Raw genomic sequence first — 27,354 nt, 5'->3', positions numbered from 1 at the left:
ACTTTCCAACACTGGAAGTAAGTGGATTTATTTTGCCAACAGTGACTACTAGATCCAACCCTGAACTACCACGAATCTATGTTAATTTTCTAAAGTAACCCATCTAAAGCTTATCCAGATGAAAAAGGCTTACATATCTTGGCTATAATGCAATTATTTATTATTTCATTGTTTTTTGTTTTGTTTTTTTTGTTTTTTCCAAATTTTATTTATTAGTTTTTCATTCTTACAGTAATTGAAACATATAGAATATAATTAATTATTATATGACATTTGTAGCTACAATCAATACATCATATCATAAATGATAAATCCCACCCCCTTTTTCCCAATTCCTATTTCCAAAAATTATACATATCCCTCCCTATCCCAATAAACCTACTACCAATGTGCTAATAAATCTGATCATTAGAATAGTTGGTCAATGGTTCCCAAATTTTCTTAAAGTTGTGAAGATTCCCTTGTTGTAATGCCAATACTTTTTCCATTTTGTATATAAGACAGACAGAGTTCCACCAGAATGTATAATTTAATTTGGTATACTTCTTCCAATTTTGAGTAATTTGTTGCATGGCGACCCCTGTCAATATCAATAGTAACTTGTTATTATTAGCTGAAATCGGACTCTGAGTTCTCATTGCAGTGCCAAATAGTATGGTGTCATATGAGAGTCCTACATGATTTTCTAGGAACTTATTAATTTGGGGCCAAATTAAATTCCAAAAGGCATTAACACAGGGACAAAAAAATATTAAATGATCTAACGTCCCTACTTCTATTCTATAATGCCAGCATCTATTTGATCTAGTACTATCTATCTTTTGCAGGCGCGTAGGGGTCCATAACACTCTATGTAACAAAAACATCCATGTTTGATTCATAGATGCTGACCTTGTAGACCTTAATCTCCAGGACCAAAATCGTGGCCATTGAGAAGCAGAAATTATCTGTCCAATCTCAAAACTCCAAATATCCCTAAGTCCAGTTTTCTTTTTTTTATTTAAAAATCCATATAACAATTTATACCATTTTGCGGCTTGGTGACCCAAAAAATCCGCCTGGAAACATAATACCTGCAGACTATATTGATTAGTAAGATCTTTCCAGTCAGGGAACCCTGCCTGAATGGCCTGCTTCAATTGCATCCATTTAAAATATTGTGTCTTGTTTAAGCCAAATTTATTTTGCAATTGTGAAAAACTAAGCAGTGATCCTTCTGAAATAACATCATTTAATGTCCGTATACCTGCAATTATCCATTGTTTCCAGACGATCTTAAATCCGCCAATCTTGATCCTGGAGTTTACCCAAATAGATTGATTTAGTGATTTAGCAATTGGTTCTGGTGATAGATTACTAATATATCTTAATGTCTTCCAAGTGTCCAGTAAAATTCTGTTATCTTTATATCTTCTAGGCATTGTTATACTAAGTAAATGTTCTAAATGTAATGGGAACAGGAGCCGCCATTCTAAATATAACCAATCCGGTACATTCTCCATGAGATCTGGGAGGATCCAATACATACCCTGTCTTAGAATATAGGCTTGATGGTACCTATAAAAATTTGGAAAATTTACCCCTCCCTCCACAATTGGTTTTTGTAATGATACTAAAGCAATTCTGGGTCTTTTCCCAAACCAAACAAATTTTGTAAAAAGATTGTTTAATTTTTTATAAAATGACCCCTGAAAAAATATTGGTATCATACTCATTTGGTAACAAACCACAGGCAATATCATCATTTTAATTGTTTGAACTCTTCCCCACCAAGAAAGATGTAAAGGATTCCATTGCTCGCACATTTCTGTTATTTTTCTTAATAAAAGCTTTTCATTTTCTTTGACTGTCTCTTCAATTGTATTTTTGATAATAATTCCTAAATATTTTAAACCTTCATCTTTCCATATAAATGAATATGAATCAAATAGTCCTTTGGTACAATGAACATTAATTGGAAGAATTTCAGATTTACTCCAGTTAATTTTATATCCAGAAAATTTACCGAATTTTTCTAAAAGAGTAAGTAAACATGGAATAGTATTCCTCGGTTCTCTTAAATATAATAAAATATCATCTGCATAAGCAGAAAGTTTAAATTCCCAGTTGGAGAATGAGATTCCCTTTATCTCCTTAGTTTGATTAATTGCAATTAATAAGGGTTCTAGAACAACATCAAAAAGTAAGGGGGACAAAGGACATCCTTGTCTAACAACCCCTACACAAGTTAAATCTGTCTGATAAATTATTATTAATATATAATCTTGCACCAGGAGAGCTATACAATGTCTGAATCATTTTAATAAAACCGGGGCCTATACCAAACCATTCTAAAGCTTGATACATAAAACTCCATTCCACTCTATCAAAAGCTTTTTCTGCATCTAAAGACACTAGAAAAGCTGGATCATTAATATTTTTTGCTAAATTTAAAGAGTGAAATGCTAGTCTAGTATTATTTGATGAATATCTTTTAGCAATAAATCTTGTTTGGTGAACATCAATAATAAAAGGAAGAGCTTTTGCCAATCTTATTGCTAATACTTTAGCAATCAACTTACCATCTACATTTAATAAAGAGATAGGCCTGTAGTTTGAAACCAAGATAGGATCCTTGTTTGGTTTTGGTAAGACAATAATTACTGAATCAGCCATAGTACCTGATATATTCCCATTATTCATTTGATACTGATACAAATTTAATAGATATGGTAAAATAATATTTTGAAATGATTTATAAAATTCAACAGTATATCCATCACCACCCGGAGCGGATCCAACACTAAGAGACTTCAATGCTGATTCTATTTCTATTAAAGATATAGGCTCTTCTAAACTTCTTTTTATATGATCCAGAACATTTGGTCCAATAAATGAATTTAAAAAATTTAATCCATCTTGTTCTTTATTTTCATAAGATTCAGAAGAATATAAATCTTTATAAAAATCAAGAAACTGTGTTAAAATATCTTTAGTGTTAGTGTGTGTATTGCCTTGTGTATCTTTAATTGCAATAATCTTAGATTTCCTTTTTTTTGCTTTAAGAAAATTTGCTAATAATCTTCCAGCTTTGTTTGAATTACCATAGAATTGAACTTGCCTATAGAATATATCTTTCCTCACAAATTGAGAAGAAATCTCATTATATTTAACTTTTACTTTTAATAACTCTTGTAGTGTATTGTTTTCCCATTTCTCAATTAATTTATTCTCTAATATTTTAATTTGTTTTTCCATATCAACAAATTGTTTTTGAAGTTGTTTTTTAATAAATGCTGAATATGAAATAATATTTCCTCTCATTGTTGCTTTAAAAGCGTCCCATAAAATCTCAGCATTAACATTATCTGAATTATTAATTTGAAAAAATTCATTCATCTTTATTTTAAGATCTTCCAGGAAGTTCGAATCCACAAGTAAAGCATTATCAAATCTCCAAATTGGATTAGAAATTTCATTGTTTTAAGATGATTTCTGTCCATATAATTGTTTTAAATTTGGTTCACTGTTTGACAAACTTGTATAGCTGACAGCAATGGGATAGACATAGTAACATATAGTAACATAGTAGATGACGGCAGATAAAGACCCGAATGGTCCATACATTTTGCCCAACCTGATTCAATTTAAATTTTTTCTTCTTAGCTATTTCTGGGCAATAGACGCTTGGGTCTATATCTTAGTAGATTTGTCCTCTCTCCACTGGTCTACATTTCAATATATTGACCCCTTCTGGATACTTGCTTTCAGGGTATGTGAATGGGGAGCTGGCAAGTATGCAATGGGAACATCTCCAGCATGTGGTGGCTCTACAATCGGAGATTCAGCAGCTAAAACGAGACTCTTCCAGGATTCATCCCCATATAGGTCCCCCTCTGCTGCCACCCCCTGTGGCTCCACCAGCACCACCACTACCTCCTCCTCCTCCACCACCTCTGCCTCCACCCTTCACGTTGAGAGCAACAGTAAGTTTCCTTATTCAGTAGAGTTGCAGACATGGAAAATGTAGAATTTTGATTAGCTGTTGATTATAGCTGCTCATGAGTTTCTCTTTCCAATACAAAGGACATGATACAGCTTTGGTAATCAATAAGAGGGGTGGCTGTGTAGAGCTGTCATGTTGGGTTTCTAATTGTTTTCCCACTGATTTTTCCCTGACGCTCCTGTGAGGGAGAAACAGTATCATGTTGACCAGGACAAGGTGGAAAACCTATAGCCAGTCAGATTTTTAGGAGCTGCTATTAGTAATGTGGAATGTTCTCGATGAGGGCTTTTTGCAGATGTATCTTTTATGTAAAACAATTTTTATTGATGACAATACAAAACATCAGCACAATAAAGCATTATCAGAAAAATACAACTGAAATCACGTGAGTGAGTGAGCCCACCACCTCCTATTTACTGAATCAACAGGATATAACTATAGTCATTTTTCTGTTTTATAACATGCAGACTTATCTCCCCCTGCCTCCTCATATATCACCACAATACTTCCTTAATAGTACCAAAGTCGTATATGAAGAGCTAAAGTACTTTGCAAAAAAAGTAAAAACATCCAACCATAAGAGGATCACATAATGTACCCCTCACTTCCAGATTCTTAGAAGTAGCAAGCAAATCAATTTCCTCAAAAGAAAAACTGAAGTCATAAGTACAGTCCAGTGTTTTTGTATCTTATAACTACTGGTATACTGCAGAAATGTGGGTATCATTGGCAAGAACTACACCCCTCCCCAACTCATCCTGGAATTCCTAACAGAACTCAGTTACGCTAAGGAGTTCAGCATAAGACAACGTCCATGAGACGTATATATCCCATACCTTCAGAAACAAATGTTTACATTTGGGATAGTATTTGGCTCCATTGCTTCCTATACCATAAGCTAGTGTACCTGATTTCTCCAATGCCAATAACCCGGCGTGCCATGCCCCACCCAAGTTTGTAAGATACATTTCACCACTATTAAACACAGCTTCCTTCTAAGCAGAAAACTGGATTTCCTTGCAATTCCTAAATTCAGTGACAAGCCAAATAGCAGATGTTCTGCAGTGCCCAAAATATTGATTTGAGTCACTAGCCAAATAACAAACATCCGCTTTTCAAAAATGCTGAATGCCAGATAGCATGAAAAAAGGTATTGTCCGATTTCTGACATTTTGCACATGATGAAATTGGGAATCTACCAGCTTTATAAAGCTCATATTGGAACATATAGACTCGTAAATAAATTTTGTAAAACTTTCTCAAATCTGTACTAGTAACCAGCTTAGGGATTGTCTGAATCATACTAAGCAGACTCCAGTTATCCAAGTTATGCAAGTTATGCCCTAACTCAATCCCATCTAGACTGAATCTCCTTATAATGACTACTCTGCTTCTAAAGCAGGGCCTTCATCCCAAGTTCTCTAAGACTTCGCTGATTGGCGTTCCAAAGGCTAAACTATTGTTGGCTTTATCAGGGATGATACCATGATTGGCCTTGATTGTTCCCTTCTGTTTTGTATGCGGCATCTCTGCTTAGGAAAAACAAGCAGGGCTCTGGAGAGCCATCAGCGTCCAACCACCATCTTGACTCCTCCCCATTCTCAGTTGTAAACTCAGCAGCAGGAGTAAAGTTGTTAATATTAAGAGAGCAAAGATTACTAGTGTTCATAGAAAGTTGAATTCCCAAATATTTAAATGAGTATCATGCCCATCTCAATGGAAAGGAGCCATTCCAGCTTTGAATTACGTTCTCTGAGGATGGTAATGCTTCAGATTTGTCTAAGTTCTGCTTGAGGCCAGCAAAGTTCTCATATTCTCTAAACATTTCTAGTAAGGTTGCTAAGGACCTCTCAGGCTCTGATAAATGGACCAAAATGTCATCAGCATATAAAACCATTTTAAAGACATGAGGCCCAATCTCAATACTCTTGATATCAAGATTGGCGAGAATGTCACGGGCCAACAGATGCAAAGTTAGCATAAAGAGGAGAGCCAAGAGCAAGCAGCCCTGTATGGTTTCTCTCTGTATCTTAAAACGGTCTTTGCAACTGTTGTTGATCAATAGATATGCCATAGGATCAGAGTACAAGACCCTTTTATACAAACTCATATCAGAAATGTCCTTCAAATGATAACATCTTGATAACATCGGGCTTGTGCCCGATTGTTATAGATGTGATAATCACAAGTATGATTTGAAGTTATCTGGATATCCCCCCAGATTCCATAGGCTCTAAACAGTCTGGGCTGAATAAGCAAAATGTCTTTGCCCAAAGTTCCTGCATGCCTCCAACTTAGCCCAGATGTCAGGGTCATGGTCAGGAGCCTTTCTTTAAAAGCAACAGTCTTTCAGGCATAGCGTTCAATGGATTGCTCACACCTTTTCAGTTGTAGCTCAAGTTGAGTTACTGTAAGTCTGTGATATGCTGAATATATTATGGTGAGGTTAAGGGTGGGAAGAGAGAACAAGCTTTCTTTAGGGAGTTGTGGGTATGATGTAATGCTTTCTGGTTTACAGAAGGTGGGACAGATATTAATTTATAGACTTTCTTAGGAGTCTGCTAGATACATTAAAAGTGACCTGGGCCTGCAACTATAAGAGACAGGTTGCAAGGCTCAGTAAACCACTGGCTTGCCCTACATGACACACTTAATGTTCTGATGTCCTAATTTTAAGGCCTGAGCTTTGCATATTGTGTGTTTCAGGAGTTGGTGAGACCTCAGACTCCTGTGCTGGGCAAACACGTGCTAGATGTGCCAGAAGTCCTAGGACCAGCTCCATATGACCCAGCGTAAGTTTAATGCCATGTCTGGATACCAATATTAGACTAAGATTTCCATCACCTTAACTAATGATTTTGGGACCTTAATTCAGTTAATCCTAAATTAGCGCTAATTAACAATGCACATAGAAACATGATGGCAGATAAAGGCCAAATGGCCCATCTAATCTGCCCATCCGCAGTAACCATTATCTCTTTCTCTCTGAGAGATCTCACGTGCCTATCCCAGACCCTCTTGAATTCAGACACTGTGTCTGTTTCCACCACCTCTTCTGGGAGACTGTTCCAGCATCTACCACCCTTTCTGTAAAAAAGTATTTCCTTAGATTACTCCTGAGCCTATCGCCTCTTAACTTCATCCTATGCCATCTCATTGCAGAGCTTCCTTTCAAATGAAAGACTCAACTCGTGCACATTTAGATTACGTAGGTATTTAAACATCTCTGTCATTTCTCCCTTCTCCCACCTTTCCTCCAAAGTATACAGATTGAGATCTTTAAGTCTGTCCCTATACACCTTATGACAAAGACCACATACTTCCAGGTGCCCTCAATCCACGCCCGCCAGTTTAGTGTGCCGCGCCTCACAAACTTTGTGAGACACTGGTATAAATGTATAGTTTGTTTATATCAGGGGTAGGGAACTCCGGTCCTCGAGAGCCATATTCCAGTTGGGTTTTCAGGATTTTCCCAATGAATATGCATTGAAAGCAGTGTATTGTATGCAAATAGATCTCATGCATATTCATTGAGGAAATCCTGAAAACCCGACTGGAATACAGCTCTCGAGGACCGGAGTTCCCTACCCCTGGTTTATATGATGTGCATAATAATGTGCAAAAGTGTATATAAAATGAATGAGAAGGCAACTTATAACATATCACAGCACTTGAAATCAGTTTGTACCCTCAAGTAGAGTAAAGTTCATGTATTTATGTTATACCTTAGAAGTCACTCGGGTGATGCTTATTTTGCCATATATTGCACCCACTTATATATTATTGTAAACCTCTAAACCAATACATTGCCTGAGACACCTCCACAGTGAAACCCCCAAAGCCACACCGTGCAATTCCCCACACTGAAGCCTCCTTTCAAGCTCTGGGAAAAATGATCCTGCATCAAATAAAAACCACTTCAGGAGTTGGCCTGTGCAAAAACTGTGAGGAACATCTTCCTGTTGCTATTTTCAGAAAGGAGCTCTTTTGCTGGTATCTCCAGCAGTGAGCACATGGTGTCAATTTAACACTGTATAACTCAGATGGCTCTTATTACCGAACAGAGATTATTTGATCTCTTTTAGGGGTCAATTTCTCAAATGCACATGTGAGATCTGCTGCTTAAATGCTTTTAGCCTTCTTGTAAATATCTTTTCTCTGATTCTGTATTACTGCACAGGGCTGGTTTTGTCATATTCTATGACTTCTTGATGGGCTTGGATCCAACATTTGTCCAGGTGCGTTTAGTCACGGGACTCTATGCTAGCGGGCAGGAGATGAGCCAGACAACACTCCTCCCTGCAGTTTTCTGTGAGATGGGACAGGCTTCACAGTACATGCTCGATGTCCGGAAAGGGACCAGCGCTATATTATCAGTAAAACAACCTGTGCCAAGGTAAGAGAACAATAACATTTTATCAACTAAAACCTTTTGTCAACATAAGGAATCAAGACAATCATATAATTAGCCACATAACCCATGCCAATTTAAAAATCTGTACTGTTTTATTTTCAGCTAAACCAGTGGTTTGCAACCTGGTCCTCAGGGACTACTTGGCCAGTTGGCGGTGGGGGGATCACCGCTAGGGGTGAGAAACCTTGAAAGAGACCTGGGAGTGATGGTGGACACAACATTGAAGGCGTCGGCGCAGTGCGCCACAGCCTCAAGGAAAGCAAACAAAATGCTAGGTATCATTAAGAAAGGTATCACAACCAGGACGAAGGAAGTCATCCTGCCACTATATCGTGCAATGGTGCGCCCGCACCTGGAGTACTGTGTCCAGTACTGGTCGCCGTACCTCAAGAGAGACATGGCGGTACTTGAGAGAGTCCAGAGAAGAGCAACTAAGCTAATAAAAGGTATGGGGGACCTCTCATATACTGACAGACTGAAAAAGCTGGGGCTTTTCTCCCTGGAAAAGCGACAACTCAGGGGAGACATGATAGAAACCTTCAAGATCATGAAGGGCATAGAAAAAGTGGATAGGGACAGATTTTTCAAACTAAGGGGAACCACAGCTACAAGGGGGCACTCGGAGAAATTGAAAGGGGAAAGGTTTAGAACAAACGCCAGAAAGTTCTTTTTCACCCAGAGGGTGGTGGATACATGGAACGCGCTGCCGGAGGATGTGATAGGCAGAAGTACGCTACAGGGCTTCAAAGAAGGTCTGGATAGGTACCTAGAGGACAAAGGGATTGAGGGGTACAGACAGGAGTAGAGGTAAGGTTATAGGGACAGGATTAGCGGTAAATTATAAAATTAGTCAGAGACCATTGTTCAGGCAGTGGGCCTGATGGGCCGCTGCGGGAGCGGACCGCTGGGCAGGATGGACCTCTGGTCTGCCCCAGCGGAGGCAACTTCTTATGTTCTTATGATATCAAGAATGAGTATGCAAGAAAGAGATTTGCATGCATTACAATGAAGGCTAGAATCATACGTTGAGCAAGAACTACCTAAAGTTCAGGCTGGTTTCAGAAAAGGTCGAAGAACAAGAGACATTATTGCCAACATTAGAGATATTGGAGAAGAGTAAAGAATACCAAAAGCCCCAATACTTTTGCTTCATCAACTATAGCAAAGTTTTTGACTGTGTGGATCATGATAAAAATATAGAGAACTCTAGCACAAATGGGAATACTCAAACACATAACTCAGCTGATAAAGAGCCTCTTAAGAAAATCAAGAAGCTGCAGTGAGAAAAGAATATGGCAACATTGATTGGTTTCCAATAAAACACGGTGTTAGGCAATGATGCATCTTGTCATCTTACCTGTTCAACCTTTACGGCGAAGCCACCTCTAGAAAAGTAAATTTGGGAGAAGAGAGTGTCATTTTCAAAGTTGGTGGCCAAAATATAAACAACCTGCCCTATGCAGAAGATATAATGCTCATCACCAGCAGCAAAGAAGACATGCTGTATCTACTGAGAAAAGTCAAAGCTGAAAGTCATAACATGGGATTAGAACTGAAAATAAGCAAGACGAAGATCATGAACATAGAAAATGATGAAGATTTTGAGCTTGAAGGTAACAGAATAGAAGTTGCAAAGGATTTCAATTTCCTGGCTCTTTCTTAAGAAGTACTTCGCAGAATAGCACTTAGTTGCTCTTCAGTGAAGACTCTCGACAAAGTATTCAAAGGCAAGGAGGTAACACTCCAAACAAAGATCAGACTTGTCCACACACTCATTTTCTCAGTTGCCAATTATGGATGTGAAAGCTGAACACTACGGAAACAAGACAGAAAGAAGATTGACTCGTTTGAGCTCTGGTGCTATGGTCCGCCAGAAGAACTAAAAAGAGATCAAACCAGCTATGTCACTTGAAGCCCAAATGATGAAGTTACAACTGTCTTATTTTGGTCACACTGTCAAAAGAGAGAGATCACTGGAAAAGGACATCATGTTTGGAAAGATCGAAGGAAGCAGGCGGAGAGGGCAACCTGCAATCAGATGAAAACAACCATGGGGATGATGCTGAAGGACCTTTCCGGACTAGCACAAAGCCGATTTCTTTTTAGATCTGTGAGTGTTGCTTGGAAACCGCTTTGGTATTTTAGAAGGGGTATAAATTTATTTTTTTTTTTTAACTTCTTTATTCATTCTCATTTCAATCAACAAGTATACAATTTTATACAATATATTATACAGAATCACTTGTACATTCTTAACCATATCTCTTAAAAATTATAGAATATCCCTCCCCCCAACCCATCCCAAGTCTATAATTAAATCATTACCATATTATGTCTCTTTTCATTATATAATTCAGTCCTAAAAAGGTGTCTAATCATTTGAATAAATCATTAATGGCCCCCATATCTTTTTAAAATTATTATAATTTCCATTCTATAATGCAAGAACTTTCTCCATTTTATATATATAACACACTGTATTCCACCAAAACGTAAAATTAAGTCTTGTATAATCTTTCCAATTCCTAGTGATATGCTGAATGGCAACTCCTGTTAATATTAATAATAACTTATTGTTGGACACTGAAATTTGACTTTTATATCTCATTGAAGTACCAAATAAAATTGTATCATAGGACAGGGCAACATAATTTTCTAATAGCAAATTAATTTGGGGCCAGATTGATTTCCAAAATGCATTAATACAAGGACAGAAATAAATTAAATGATCTAAAGTCCCTGCCTCTTGATTACAATGCCAACATCTATTAGACCTAGAGTTATCTACTTTTTGTAAACGAACTGGGGTCCAAAACACTCTATATAACAAAAACAACCATGTTTGCCTCATAGATGCCGACATTGTCGATTTTATTCTCCAAGACCAAATTCGTGGCCATTGAGATGCAGAAATTTGGTGCTTAATCTCAATGCTCCAAATATCCCTCAACCCGGTTTTCTTTTTTTTATTCAAATATTCACTTAACAATTTATACCACTGTGCGGCTTGGTGACCCAAGAAATCCGCTTGAAAGCAAAGGAATTCCAAACTATATTGATTATTAAGATTCTTCCATTCAGGGAACCCCTCCTGAATAGCCTGCTTCAATTGCAACCATTTAAATTTTTGATTTTTATTTAAACCATATTTATGTTGCAATTGTGAAAAACTAAGCAGCGAACCATTTAAAATAACATCATTCAAAGTACGAATACCTCCAATAATCCATTGCTTCCAAACGATTTGAAACCCGCCAATTTTAATCTTGGAGTTTACCCAAATGGATTGATGTAATGATTTAGTAATTGGAATAGGTGACAAGTTACTAACATACCGTAATGTTTTCCATGTATCAACAAATATTTTATTTTCTCTATATCTTCTAGGTATTTTTATACTAAGTAAATGAACCAAATGTAGAGGAAACAGGAGTCGCCATTCCAAGTATAACCAATCTGGAACATTCTTCATGAGCTCTGGGAGGATCCAATACATACCCTGACGTAAAATATAGGCCTGATGATACCTATAAAAATTTGGAAAATTTACCCCTCCCTCCATAATTGATTTTTGTAAAGATACTAATGCAATTCTTGGCCTTTTACCCATCCAAACAAATTTCGTAAGAATACCATTTAAATTTTTATAGAAGGACCCCTGAAAAAAAACTGGTATCATACTCATTTGATAACAAACAACAGGCAAAATCATCATTTTAATAGTTTGAACTCTCCCCCACCAGGATAAATGCAATAGATTCCACTTCTCACACATTTCTGTAACTTTCTTTAATAAAATTTTTTCATTTTCCTTTACTGTGTCCTCAATATTATTTTTAATAAGGATACCTAAATATTTTAAACCCTCATCTTTCCATACAAAAGTAAATGAATCAAATAATCCTTTGACACAGTGAACATTAAGCGGAAGAACCTCAGATTTACTCCAATTAATCTTATATCCTGAAAACTTTCCAAATCTCTCTATCAATTCAAGTAAGCATGGTATGGTGGTCTCTGGGTCCTCAAATAAAACAGTATATCATCCGCATAAGCAGAAAGTTTATATTCCCAATTCGAATAAGGAATACCCTGTATCCCCTTTGTTTGATTAATAGCAATTAATAGGGGTTCCAAAACAACATCAAAGAGTAAAGGAGATAAGGGACAACCCTGCCTAACCCCCCTTCGCAAGTCAAATCTATCTGATAAACTGTTATTAATGTATAATCTTGCACCAGGAGAGCTATACAGTGTCTGAATCCTTTGAATGAAACCAGACCCCACCCCACCCCACCCCAAACCAATCCAATGCTTGATACATAAAATTCCACTTTACCCTATCAAAGGCCTTTTCTGCATCTAGAGAGACCAAAAAAGTCGGATCATTCACTGTTTTTGTTAAATTTAAAGTATGAAAAGCCAATCTAGTGTTATGAGAAGAATGCCTCCTTGTAACAAATCCTGTTTGGTGAGTATCAATAATAAAAGGGAGAGCTTTTGCCAATCTTAAAGCCAACAATTTAGCAAGAATTTTCCCATCCACATTTATTAATGAAATAGGCCTGTAGTTTGATACCAAAGTGGGATCTTTGTTTGGTTTTGGTAAAACAATAACCACTGAATCTGCCATAGTACCTGAAATACAACCTTTAGTCAGTTGATGCTGATACAAATTTAACAAATATGCTAAAAGGTTAATTTGAAATGATTTATAGAATTCTACAGTAAAACCATCACCACCTGGAGCGGATCCAACTCTAAGAGACTTCAATGCTACTTCTATTTCTTTTAGAGATACAGGTTCTTCTAAACTTCCTTTTATATGATCAGGAATTTTTGGACCAATAATTGAATTTAAAAAATTTAAACCATCTTGTTGTTTATTTCTATAAGTCTCTGAAGAATATAGTTCCTTTTAGAAAGCAAGAAATTGTTGTAAAATATGCTCATTTTTAGTATATGAATCACCTCTATTATCTTTTATTACAACAATCTTTGTCCTTCTTTTTTTGCCGTAAGATAATTTGCTAATAATTTCCCAGCCTTATTTGAATTTCCATAATACTGAGCTTGTTGACAGAATAAATCATTCCTAACAAGCTTTGAAGATAATTCATTATATTTAGCTTTAGCTTTTAACAAAATTTGTAGTGTATTCCGTTCCCATCTACTAATTAACTTATTTTCCAAAATTTTGATTTCTTTTTCCAAATCATAAAATTGTTTTTTAGCTTATTTTCTAACATAAGCTGAATATGAAATAATATATCCTCTCATAGTTGCTTTAAAAGCATCCCATACCACCTCAATATTAACATCTCCAGAATCATTAATTTGAAAAACTCAATCATTTTTTATTTAAACTCATCAATAAATTTTAAATCTGCAATCAAAGCATTATCGAATCTCCAAATCGGCTTTGCATCAACTTGCTCATCCAATTGTAATTCATTCCAAACGCCACCATGATCAGATAAAATTATCGGATCTATGATGGCTTTATTCACTTTCTGAGCTATTTTATTTGAAACAAATATATAATCTATTCTTGAAAAAGAATTATGCACTTGAGAACAAAAGGAAAATTCCCGATCATTAAAATGAAGAATACGCCATATATCTATTAAATCACAAAATTGAACCAAATTATCTAAACCTAATGATTTTATAATTTTACTTGGACTCTTATCTACTATCGGATCCATTACAGCATTGAAATCTCCAGTCACTACTAAATTAGAAGCAGCCAGTGGTAATAGTAATTTTTGTATATTTTTTAAAAAACTCCATTTGATTCGAATTTGGAGCATATAAATTGAACAAATCAAGGGTATTATTTCCCATGCTCATTTTGACATGCACCCACCTTCCCAAAGGATCTGCAGCAACCATTTGAAAATTTGCTAAACATTTTTTACTTATTAATATAGCAACCTCCCCCCTTTTTCCCATTTGCTGGAGCAAAAAAACATTTTGAAATCCATCCTCCTTCCAGCTTCCTAGATTCATTAAATGATAGGTGTGTCTCTTGGATGAAATATACATCAGAATTCTATTTCTTAAGGAAATCTAACATTTTCTTTTTCTTGATCATATGATTGAGGCCATTTACATTCAATGAAAAAAACTTAATCATCATTCAACTAAATATCTATTCCAATAATAATATACCTTGTTAATTATTATAAAATGATTAGACACCAGCACCATCATAACATCTAATAATAAATAGATTAAATACCCATTCCCTTTATTCCTAAAATTCATCATTAAGCATATTATTTTAAAAAACCCTATTCCTATCCCACCCAAACCCTCCCTCCAATTGGTAACACTTGTAACGCACATAGGATATGTAATCTCTACACTCCCCCCAGGCAACGTTTAAAACATTTCATCTTATTATAATAATAAAAACATATTTGTTTCTTAAATATTCTAATCTCAATTCATTTAATTAAAAAATTAAGTATTCCTAATAAAAGTAAAATTCATACACCTTTATATTTAATCAATTCTAAACTCAAAAATCAATTAATTTCCCTCATTTACTAACCTTTACCCCATTACAATTAAATTATCATTCCTCCACATTTAATTTAATTTCTCCATAACTCATATTCTTTAAAAAAGAATAATCAAACAAATCAATTATACATTTAATGAAATCACATTTCATAGACATAAATCTTATAAAATCAAGTCACCATACTTCAAATAGTTAAGTTCATAACCATTTTCCTCTCATTTATTAAATCCACTGACTCCTTTAAAAATATCCAAACAAATCTTAGAAAGAACCCAACACCCAAATAACATATAACAATTATGACACCCTTTCCTCAACATACCATGACCCTCATTCAAAAGAAAAGACACTGAAAAGAACATAAATAAACAAACTCAGACCAATAACATCCTTGAAAAGCAATAAACTCTCTTTAGACATGACAAAACTCAATAATAATATAACTTTAAAACAGTTAATCCTCTTCATTTCTTCTTTCTTCTATTCCTGGAAACACTTCACATAGACATTGGCTCTGCAGTGGCAAGGAAACTTTTCAGTTTTCCGGATCCTCAAAATAAAGCGACTTATTTTCAGAGGAAATCCTCATCTTGCAGGGTAGTATAAACCATATTTGTATCCCTTCTCTTTCAACTGCGCTCTGAGTTGAAGAAACTGCTGCCTTACAGCCACAGTATTTTTTTCAAAATCTGGCAAGAATATCAGCTTAGAGCCTTTGTAGTTTAAATTTTTATCAGCTTTTGCTAAGCTCAATATTTCAAATGCTTGACTGAACCTCAGAAGTTTGAAAACCAGAGGTCTAGGCTTGGAGTTATTTGCTGAATCCTGTGTGCTCGTTCAATCTCTAGGGGGTACTTAGTGTTCAGCTGTAACAGCTTTGGGAGCAAATTCTCCAGGAACTGAACCGGGTTTCCCCCCTCCAAATTTTCTGCCAGTCCAAAAATTTTAATGTTCTTTCTTCTGCCACGGTTCTCATAGTCCACCAGCCTTTTCTGTATCTCTTTGATGACTTTATTATCTTCCTTAGCTTGAACAGCACTTAGTTCCATCTGATCCATCCTGGATTCTAAAACTGTCTCTAACTGCCTGTTAATGTTTAACACCTCTTCTTTTATATCTTGAATGCTTTCTGCATTCTTCTGGATTTGCTTTGATATTTTTTTAAGTTCAGCCATTATTTCTTTTTTTCCGTTTTCTTCTTCCTCAGGAAGTGGGGCTTTTGCTGCCGCCGCCAAATCTTGCTTAAGGCGCTTTGCCGTACCAGATGTTGCAAAAGCCGCCTCAGTTTTCCCCTGGTGTGTGCTGGCCATCTTCGCACAATACCCGAGCGACGAAAATTTAATTTTAAGGCAAAAAGATATAATATATTTAATAAAACCACTGCCTGGCTAACGGAGCGCCGCGATCACACTTCCATATATCGCGCGCGCCAAGCCACACCTAGGGTATAAAATTTTTTAATTAATAAAGTCACTAGGACTTGAACACGAGTATGCAAATCTTTTCCATGCATATTCATTGTGGATATCCTGAAAATTCAACTGGCCAGGTGATTCCAGAAGACTGATTCAAAAACACTGGTTTAACTGATGATAAAGTGGGAGCTAATCTTTATGTGCTGAATACGTATATAAATGATTAGAACACTGGCCAGTGCCTGTGATTGCCGAAATTCTACCTAAGTGCGGGTCTATAAATATCCTTCTTATAGAATGTGTATTTACAGGTAGGTTCACACATGGGTGGGACTCTCATGTGTGCACATATCTTTGATATTTTTTACCATCTCTATGGATGTCATAAGTTCTCACCCCTCAATGATTTTCAGCTGTTGCACTAGTATTCCAGAAGCCTCATATGCTCCCAGTCATAGAATTACCTTATAGCAGACACTGCATTTACTCTCTGCCTATGTACAGAAGCCCAAGGAATGTAGGTGCTTATATCAGTATAAGTTGCTTTAATGAGTACTTGTCATCGCTCTTTCCCTGCTGTATACAGGGTCGGAATTGCCAGCGGCACAGATGAATAATGGCGTCAGCTCATCTGTGCCGCTGGCGATTCCAAACCCATATACAGCAAGGAAAGAGCGATGAACCGGGCAACTACAGACCTGTGAGCCTTACGTCTGTCCCTGGAAAGATGGTTGAAGCACTGATCAAGGATAGCATAGTCCGGCACCTAGATACACACGACTTGATGAAACCCAGTCAACATGGGTTCAGGAAAGGGAAATCATGTTTAACGAATTTACTTCAATTTTTTGAGACCGTGAACAAGCAAATTGATAGTGGAATGCCGGTGGACATAATATATTTGGACTTCCAGAAGGCGTTCGACAAAGTTCCACATGAAAGACTTCTCAGGAAACTACAAAGCCATGGTATAGAGGAAGATATACACAGGTGGATAGGCAAATGGCTGGAAAACAGAAAGCAGAGAGTGGGCATAAATGGGAAGTTCTCAGACTGGGAGAAAGTGACTAGTGGTGTGCCCCAGGGCTCGGTTCTTGGGCCGATCCTATTTAATATTTACATCAATGACCTGGAAGAAGGAGTATCCAGTGAGATCATTAAATTTGCAGACGACACAAAGCTATGCCGGGCAATCAGATCGCAGGAGGATAGCGAGGAACTCCAGAGCGACTTGTATCAGTTAGAGAAATGGGCAGAGCAATGGCAGATGAAGTTCAACGTGGAGAAATGCAAAGTAATGCATTTAGGTAGTAAGAATAAGGAACACGAGTATAGAATGTCAGGCGCAACTCTGGGTAAGAGCAAACAAGAAAAGGACCTGGGTGTACTGATAGATAGGACCCTGAAGCCGTCGGCACAATGCGCGGCAGTGGCAAAGAAAGCAAACAGAATGTTGGGCATGATAAAGAAAGGAATCACGAGTAGATCGGAGAAAGTCATAATGCCGCTTTATAGAACAATGGTCAGACCACACTTGGAATACTGTGTCCAACATTGGTCTCCCAACCTAAAGAAGGATATAAAACTGCTTGAGAGGGTGCAGAGACGAGCAACGAAGCTAATAAGAGGTATGGAGAACTTGGAATATGAGGAACGACTCAAGAAACTGGGACTGTTCTCCCTTGAGAAGAGGAGGCTGCGAGGGGACATGATCGAGACGTTCAAAATGCTGAAAGGCATCGATAAAATAGAGCAGGAAAATAAATTATTTACATTGTCCAACGCGACACGGACAAGAGGACATGGTTTGAAGCTAAGGGGGGACAAGTCCAGGACAAATGCCAGGAAGTTCTGCTTTACACAGCGAGTGGTAGACGCCTGGAATGCTCTCCCAAAGGAGGTTATTAAGGAATCCACTGTGCTAGGATTCAAAGGCAAATTAGATGCACATCTCCTTACGAGAGGCATAGAGGGATATGGGTGACTAAAACTACATCAGGTGTATACCTGACTGGGCCTCCGCGTGTGCGGATCGCCGGACTCGATGGACCATGGGTCTGATCCGGAGATGGCAGTTCTTATGTTCATTAAAGCAACTTAACAATGCAGATTTCTTTTAAATGATTACTGTAATGAACTGAACTGTTCCGTGGTTCCCCAAAAGAAGCCGACTTGCTTGGGCACAGAAGTAGCACTAAGATAAGTGGGATTACAATCTATATATTTCAGATTCAGGAGATTGAGCTGATAACTTACCTTTGAAAATCCATTTCAGCTTGAATTTGATGTTAATTGCATGTCGGATAAGTGTTAATATCTTTATCTTGACTATTTAATATTAAGAGAAGCAGTGCTCCACACACTTTTAGGTGTTAATCAGTTTCACAGCATTTGTCTAGTCAAACAAACTGGAAGGTTTTTTTAGAACCTATGATAGAAAGCCAGAACCGATAAGTCTCAGACTAAGTTTACCTTGAGTCAGATTCTGAGCGGGTTTCTGTGGTTCTTTGCCTTCCAGTGTTATTTCATTGTTGTAAGTGAGAACCTCGATTGGTTTGTGTATTGACATATGTGAGATTCATTTTCCATATCTAACAGTATAGATTATTTACTTATGTTCCCCAAATAGATCCGAGTCCTAACCCCTGGACAACACATTATGACAAGCAATGAACCAAGCTGTGTATTCTTATAACAGGTGGCAGCTGACAATGTAGATGAAGGACTTAAGTATTAGAGAAGTTAAGATGTGGTGCAGTGGTTAGAGCTACAGCTTCAGCACCCTGAGGTTGTGGGTTCAAACCCACACTGCTCCTTGTGACCCTGGTCAAATCACTTTTATTTATTTATTAAATTTTCTAGCCCGTCCTCCCAAAGGAGCCCAAAACAGGTTACAAAGTAAATTACAATATAGACATGACAATAAAACATATGCACTAAGTAGCATCTGGTGAGATTAGGTGGCTTAGGCGTGTTGACTGAGTGGCATTTCTGGGTGAATGACTTTAAGGTGCTGGGTTTGTAAAGAGGAAGGTTTTCACGGCCTTCCTGAAGTTCCAGAGTCCATCTAGTGATCTGACAGATGGAGGGATGGTGTGCCAAAGTTTGGGTATGAAATGTGAGTAGGAGCGTTTACGGGCTGTTTCAGTTTTGAGGGAGCGGCCAGGAGGTATGGCCAGTCGTTTTTCTCCTTGGTACCTCAGTAGTCGCTTTGGGAAGTAGATTTGTAGTTTAGTTTTCATATAGTACGGAATCGTTTCGTGGAAGGTTTTGAAAGCGAGGACCAGTGCCTTGAAGGTGCAGCGTTTTTGAATGGGCTGCCAGTACATGGAAGCTAATGCAGGAGTAACATGGTCGCAGATGCCTAGGTTTTTCAGAAGGTGGATTGCAGCATTTTGCACCCTTTGGAGGTGGAGAGAGTTTTTGTAGGCAGGCCCACTAGTAGAGTGTTACAATAGTCTACACGAGACAGTACAAAATCGTGGTCCAGGAAGTGACGTTGGAGGAAGAGCCAACACTGGTGCGACATTACAGAGGTACAGGGAAGGGAAGCAATGTGCAGAGAGGAGGACTGATGCTTGCGCCCTCATCAAGACAGCACCCAGGGTGGACTAACCCCCCTTACTATGCCACTGCATTGAGGTGAGAGGATCCCAGTAGTGTAGGAGAAGTTTCTTTGGCAGCAGGAGGTCTGGAGTGATGCCCAGCACATTTATTGCTGGAGAGGTCTATTTCAGGTGACAGGAGATAATGAGCTGCCAAGGCAGGGACACTGGAATGAATGCAGCCCAGATCCTTCTGTTGGTTTCGGCCTCTAGCATCTTGAGGAGCAGGCCGGGCTCAGACTTGAGGAGCAGGCTCAGGATCTGATTTCGGGGATCAGACCTTTTGGACCATCAGAGAGACTTCCTTTAGACCCTCTGGTCCAAGGACTTATCTTTGAAGATGAGACATTATTCCTGCTTCCTATTCTGACCTCTTGACCTGAGCATCTCCAGAAAGATCTCCTTAATGTCATCTCAGGTAGAATTCGAAGAACCTCAGCTCCTTGCTGTTAGAATCCAGAGAGTTCTAGCATCATAGTGGCTGGAGGATCATTTTTCCACATCAGTGCAAGCTCTGGGCAAGACAAGGCCTGCTAAGAATCAAATATGGATCAAAGGTCCTCTCTGCGTTAGGCATAGTCTTTGAATTCTGCATCAGCTCTGTGTAAAATCTATATGCATAGGTTTAATAATAATAATAATAATAATAACTTTATTTTTTGTATACCGCAATACCACAAAACAGTTCAGAGCGGTTTACAGGATAAGAGACTGTACATTAACAGTGAAGTTACATCAAGGTTACAGCGAAGTTAACATCGAGGTTACAGCATATCAAGAAGACAGTTCAGGGCGATTTATACAATGTAGGTGTAGAGAGTTAGTTAGCAATTATATGGTAAAGTGATAATTACAATAAAGATCTAGTAACTGTTGCATGGGGGGAGGGGAAGGGAAAGGGAGATAGGCAAGGGATAATTAGTTCTGTAGGGGAGGAGCGGGGGTTAGAGGAATTTGTCAAAGAGGTATGTTTTGAGCGATTTCCTTAACACTTATAGCTTCAAACATTGTGCCCAATGTTGGACTATCTCTGCTTCTGACACCTGTTCCTGGTGCATTCAGTGTTTGGAGCCAGAATATAATTATCTAAACTGTCCTCTTTTTTTGCATATGCAGAAAAAGGACTCAAAAATCCAGAAAGACTCAGAAAGAGAAATTTAGTAGAGTCAGGTCTGAACCATCGGCATCAGCATTTCATCAGGACCTCAGGACCTGTATCCAGCACTAGGAGTCTTCATGCATCAAGTGGGTCTCCATCTGCCTCAGTGCCAGTGATTGCACAGGGCTATCGGGACCAATCAACATCAGACCCAATACTGAGGAGATGGGGGAATTTGATGTCATCATCATCAGCACTGAGACATCAATGCTGTGCATTGGGCAAAGGCCAAGAAGTACAAGCATTGGTCTCCTTTGATGCACAGTGTTGAGAGCTCTAGGGCACTGCAAGAGACAGTACTCAAAAAACATCAGCACCAGGAAGACCGCACTCCCCCTCCATTCAAGAGGTGCCTCCATGTAGGTCTCCTACTAGCAGAGTTGTGGTTCCTGAGTCAACACTGATGACTGTGCAGACTGTTTTCACCTCAATGCTCTAGCCTATACCAATGGTGGACCTCATTGAATGGATCCGGGCCATACGACATGGGCACTTGGTGGGGTTGTTGGCCCTGAAGACTACGTCGGCATTGAGGGTGCTTGCACCAGCCACAGCATCTCCTCAGCCTATCCCACAGGGCCCTCAGCCTGTAGTGCAGGCTTCAATTGTAAGCACCACCTTCGGGGTCAATGTCAACACCAGCCCATGTGGGTATCCCCTTAACATCAATAGAGGAAGCTTCACCAGAATCAAAAGGGCAGCCTTCTTCTTGGCACCATTCTGGCACAGGACATAGTTCTTCATGACTGAGACAGGCCAGACATCAACCCTCCCACAAATATGATACTGATTCATGGGAGTCTGATGAAGATTCACATTATTTCTCAGATGATGAGTCACATGGAATACCATCAGACCCCTCTCAACCTGAGGAAAAATGGAAGTGTCCACCTGAGAGTCTTGTCATTGTCAGGGAGATCGCTTGTCATTGTCAGGGAGATGGTGGTTACAGGACTGAGATGTTCAAAGTCCTGAAAGTTCTGAGAGGCAGTGACTATCCCTCTTCACAGGATCTTTAGAGACATTCAGATGAAGAATTGGGAGTTTCCTCTGTCGGTCCTGGTATTCCCAAAAAAAGATTGACACCATGTACCGAATCCAGAGCACACCAGGATTTGATAGGTCCCAACTGCTTTATCATTCTTTGGTGGTGCAATCTGCCCTCAAAAGGGCTAAAAGTTCTAGAGACTAAGTTTAAGCACTCCCAGGCAGAGAAGCTAGAACTTTAGATTCATTTGGGTAAAAGATGTGAACCGCTTTTAAACTTTGTGTACTGGGTAGTATATAAAATCTTGTCATAGAATAGAATAGATCTCTATGCTCATCTCCACCATTCAATCATACCAGCTCTACATGAGCATATACTTGCAATCCTTAGTGCTCAGTATACTGAGTATGAAAGATATTCTTCCACCGGAACAGGCAGAAAGAAGGAGGCCTGTAGAAAGTTTCTTGTCAGGGGCACATATAATAATTTTGATGTAGCTTCCAGGATCTCAGCCCAAAGTATAGCAATGCGCAAACTCTCCGACTTGGACCAAGCAATCCAGCAGAGACTGGTGGATGCCACCTGCCATGGAGATAATTTTTTGGGAACAAAGGTAGAGAAGGTCACTGACCTAATCAAGAAACCATTGACATTATTTCCTGTCAAGCATCTTCTGCACCTTCCTCAACTAGGAAATTCTTGAGTAAGTTGAAGTGAGCATCCTACCACTCACATAGGCATAGGTATACCTAAGGTGACCATACGTCCCGTTTTGAACAGGACAGTCCCTTTTTTAGATCTCCTGTCTCGTTGTTCCCACACACAGCTTCAGGATGCCAAAATAACCCGTTTTCAGGGACATTGTCCCGAAGCTGTGCGCAGGGACAACGGGACACGCAATCACTTCCCCTCCCTGCCACGCCAAAGCCATCCTCCCTCTTTTTCTTTGTCCTGCGCCCAATTCAACCCCCTTCCCCGGGTCTGCAGCTGCTGCTGCTTGCCAGCCTCTCTCCTTACCTCCCTTCAGTGAGGGCCAGAGTGAGGCTTGGGGGATCCTGAGAGGAGCTATTGGAGCCTCAAAATGAGGCTTGGATAGTAATGAACGAAACCATTGGAGCCCCAAAACGAGGCTTGGATTGCTATGAGTGCAGCAATTGCAACTCCAGAACGAGGCTTGATTTTCACAGCGCAAGATCCAGAGCTACACTGGTTGAATAGTTAATGCCTCCCAAAAATACGAGTAGCAGCAAAGAAACCGAGGTAGGCGGGGAACAGGGGAGAGGAAAACCCGGACAAACTCTCACATTTTAGACAGACGTCTGGACACTCCTTTAAAAAGAGAACTTGTCTGGCTAAATCCGGACGTCTGATAATCCTAGATAGAAGAGGAGGGGGAATGAGGGGGAATTGTGAGGGCTTCACTGAAAGTCTCTGGGTGGCAAGCAGCGGCAGCGGACCGGAGGGGGAGTGTTGAATTGGTGTTGGAGGGAGGTGGGGAGAGAGGCTGGCAGGCAGCGCCGGTGGACCGGGGAGGGGGGGGTTTGAATTGGTGCTGGAAGACGGGAAGGAGGGAGGCTGGTTTTGGCGCGGCAGGGAGGGAGGGCGGTAGGCAGGCAGGCTGGCTTTGGGGGAGGGGGTGGGACAAAGGCTGGAAGGCAGTGAGGAGGACATAGGAAGGAGGCACTGGGGGCACTAAGGACATAGGATGGGGCTCTAAGGACATAGGAAGGAAGGAGGGAGGGAATAGAAAGGGACAATTGTTGGGCCTGAGTGCAGAAAGAAAGAAATGAAAGAAAGGATACACATTCAGAAGGAAATGCAACCAGAGACTCATGAAATAACCAGAAAGCAAAGGTAGGAAAAATGATTTTATTTTCAATTTAGTGATCAAAATGTGTTAGTTTTGAGAATTTATATCTGCTGTCTATATTTTGCACTATATTTGTCTATTTTTTTATAGTTACTGAGGTGATATCTTTGAAAACCCCCCAAATATAAATGATAATTAACATTTTCTCTGCGTATAGGGTGCTTTGTGTTTTTAAAAAGTTTATGGTTACCATTATGAAATAATAAGATATTGTGTGTACATGAAAAATGAATGGAAGAAATTTGGGGTGGGGCTAAAGTAGGATTGGGGCGGAGCTAGGGTGGGATTGGGGGTGGGGCTAGGGCGGGATTGGGGTGGGGCTAGGGCGGGATTGGGGCGCGACTGAATATTAATAGATGTCCCGTTTTGATGAAAAAAATAAATGGTCACGTTAGGTATACCACTTCTTCTCACTTCTCACAGCAAGTTCAGTCCCAGCAGACTAGATGGGCCATTTGGCCTTTATCTGTCATCATGTTTCTATGTTTCTAACATGAGCAGAACACCCAACCAACTCCCCAGTCAAAATGGGGGACAAATTATTAATTGACTCTAGCAGAACACAGCCACAGTCAAAGTAACCATTCTGTACAACCTACTGGTAGGAGAGGAGGCTTAGTTTATACAAAGAAAGGTGCCCCTTGTAACTTCTAACCGGTGGGTTTTACAAAGAGTCCACATGGATTACACTCTTTATTGGTGAGAAAAGCCTCCAAATTGCTCTTCAAGAGAAACATGACCATTTATTTTTTTCCTCAAAACAGGACAGGACCCCCAGATCCATTCCCCCCCCAATCCCAGATCCTCCAGATCCCATTAAATATAGTGCAAAATATAGACAGCAGATATAAATTATCTAAAGTGACACATTTTGTCACTAAATTTAAAATAAAATCTTTTTTCCTACCTTTTTGTTATCTGGTGAGTCTTTGGTTGCACTTCCTTCTGACTGTGCATCTGTTCTTTCTCTCTCCCTGTCACCCCTCTTTCTTTCTTTCTCTCTCCCTGTCACCCCTCTTTCTTTCTTTCTCTCTCCCTGTCCCCCCTCTTTCTTTGTCTTTCTTTTTCTCTCCCTGCCCCCCTTTCTTTCAAACCACAAATCTCTCCCCTGTTGCATCTTTGAAGAACGTTAAACCTAGAGCAGGGCTGCTACTGGCATTCAGGGCCATCTTTCCTATTGCAAGGGGTTTGGACACCTCCCGCAACTGGTTGGCGTTGAGCAGCAGCTCCTCTAGGCTGCGGCTGTAGCAGTAGATCTCATCGGGCACAGCCTGCAGGGAACAGTGCCGCTTATCCACTGACTCCACATGCTGGTTGCTGCACCAGAGGGGGATGCACTTGAGCATGGCGAGGGCCACCGCCGCTGAAGCCTGGGCTGCTCACATCCAACACGCAGATGGGGGGGGGGGCTCCTCACACCACGGCAGAATGGAAAGTCAGCGAGCGAATCCATTAACTACAATGCGCAATGAAGCGGTGAAAGGTTAAGTCCAAAGGGCCGGAAATATCCGACGCTGCACACAGCCACCAGTGCAACAGCAAAAGCGTTCCGTGCTGTAAACAGTGCACGAGCCGAGGTCCCCAGTGCACTTAGCGCTCCCCGCACATTCTCTCTTGGTTCTAACAACCAGCTGCTCGCACCAGCAGGGAGAAATCCCAGGCTTCTTTTGGGCATCCCTGCACGTTGTCCCCAAGTAGAGCTTCAGGATGCCGATATGTCCCGTTTTCAGAAAGAGAGCAACTAGACTCTAGTTGCTCTCTTTCTGAAAACGGGACATTTCAGCGTCCCGAAGCTATGCTTGGAGACAACGGGACAGGATACCTAAAAACGGGACGGTCCCGTTCAAAACGGGACGTATGGTCACATTATTCAAGAGCCACTTTATATAGCTCCCACAACAAGGAAATATTTCTAGAGAACCTCTCTGCCTTCTAAAGACCAGTGCGGCCCAGCCTATTCCATCAGAAAAAGGGGCTGGAATTCTATTCCAAGTACTTCCTTATTCCAAAAAGATAGGGGGAATGTATCCCCATCCTAAACCTAAGGGCCCTGAAAAAAATATCTGTTCAGGATGGTTTCCCTGGGCTCCCTTTTCCCAATGACTGAGGAACAAGATTGGCTTTGCTCTCTGGACTTAAAGGATGCCTATACATATTTCCTGATACTTCCTGTGGCCTGGAAGTATCTCAGATTTCAGGTGGGAACACATCACTTCCAGTACTACGTGTTCTCTTTGACCTCATGTCAGCTCCCAGGGTTTTTACCAAGGCCCTGATTCTATAAGTGGCACCTAGATCAGGAATGCCTAGCTGAGTTCTGTGTGGAACTTCAATTATTTAGTGAGCTTAATTGACATGGTTATTGATCACGCCATAAAAAAATTTTTTTAATGGGGAGGAAGTGATGTCATCAGGCCAAATGGAAGCTCACAGCCAGATGTAATTTGCATCCATCACTGGCTACAACCTGTTCAATTCGTGGATCTAAAGACAGCGCTGACTTTTACTCTTGATATCCTATAGATATGATAGAAAAAAAAAAAAGATATCTCATTCCAGGACTTTGCCTACTAGTGCAGCAGCCAGCGGTGCTATGATACAAACAAGATGGAGGCTGCAGGATCTTTCTGGGTCATTATGTGAATTTTGGCTCCATGGCAGTGAAGCCAGCTTCAGATACAGCACATATGGAGGAAATGAAGCGATGCCTCCATGAGATTAAATCAGATATTGTGGCATTGAGAGTGGAAATGGTATCTATTGGGTCAGAGCTCCAAGCAGATATTGCTGACCTCGGCACCCACATTGATGAGATGGAACAATGTGTGGATTAACAGGTGGCCCAAATTTCCTCCCATGAGAAAAAATTAGATGACATGACACAACAAGGAGACCTCTTGATTTGTATTGAAGACTTAGAAAACAGAAGTAAATGCCAGAACCTATGATTTAGAGGTCTCCCTGATGCTCCAGAATATGTGGACTGTAAATTGATGGTACAGAAAATAAGTGCCCCTATATTATCCCTTAATGAAGCTGACTGTCAGCCACAGGAGGTGAAGATAAATCAAGCACATCGTGCCTTCAGGACAGCACATGCATACCTCCTGAAAGATATCGTTGTCTGTTTTCATAAAATACACACAAAAAGAGGAGATCATGGCAGCAGCACGCAAACAGGATAAAAAATTCTGGGATATCTATGACATTGGAGTTTTTGATGATCTCCCCCTGATTACTTATGTAATGCTCCCAGGGCCCGACCTGGCTGGAGTCCCCTGAAGGCAGTCTCCGATGGTCCCTCACTTGGTTGGCGCTCGGTGCCTCCACCTGGGGAAAAGAAGTGTTAGAGGGTGGGCTCACACTCTTTTCCCCCCAGGAAAATA

At 39.8% G+C, this 27,354-nt stretch overlaps 1 protein-coding gene across 6 annotated transcripts in view; it reads left to right on the top strand.

Annotated features, from left to right (window-relative positions):
* The window catches only part of CCDC17 (coiled-coil domain containing 17), a 432,057-nt gene that overhangs the window by 290,040 nt on the left and 114,663 nt on the right, over positions 1-27,354 (top strand). For all 6 annotated transcript variants that reach the window (XM_033915898.1, XM_033915896.1, XM_033915895.1 and 3 more), the window contains 3 exons: positions 3,751-3,965; positions 6,692-6,777; positions 8,166-8,381. In XM_033915898.1, coding sequence (XP_033771789.1) covers positions 3,751-3,965; positions 6,692-6,777; positions 8,166-8,381 — 517 coding nt within the window. The remainder of the gene's footprint in view (positions 1-3,750; positions 3,966-6,691; positions 6,778-8,165; positions 8,382-27,354) is intronic.

Source organism: Geotrypetes seraphini, chromosome 12 (assembly GCF_902459505.1).
Source record: "Geotrypetes seraphini chromosome 12, aGeoSer1.1, whole genome shotgun sequence".
NCBI lineage: Eukaryota > Metazoa > Chordata > Amphibia > Gymnophiona > Dermophiidae > Geotrypetes > Geotrypetes seraphini.
The sequence above is the reverse complement of the archived record's forward strand: the minus strand, read 5'-3'. Positions and strand labels throughout refer to the sequence as shown.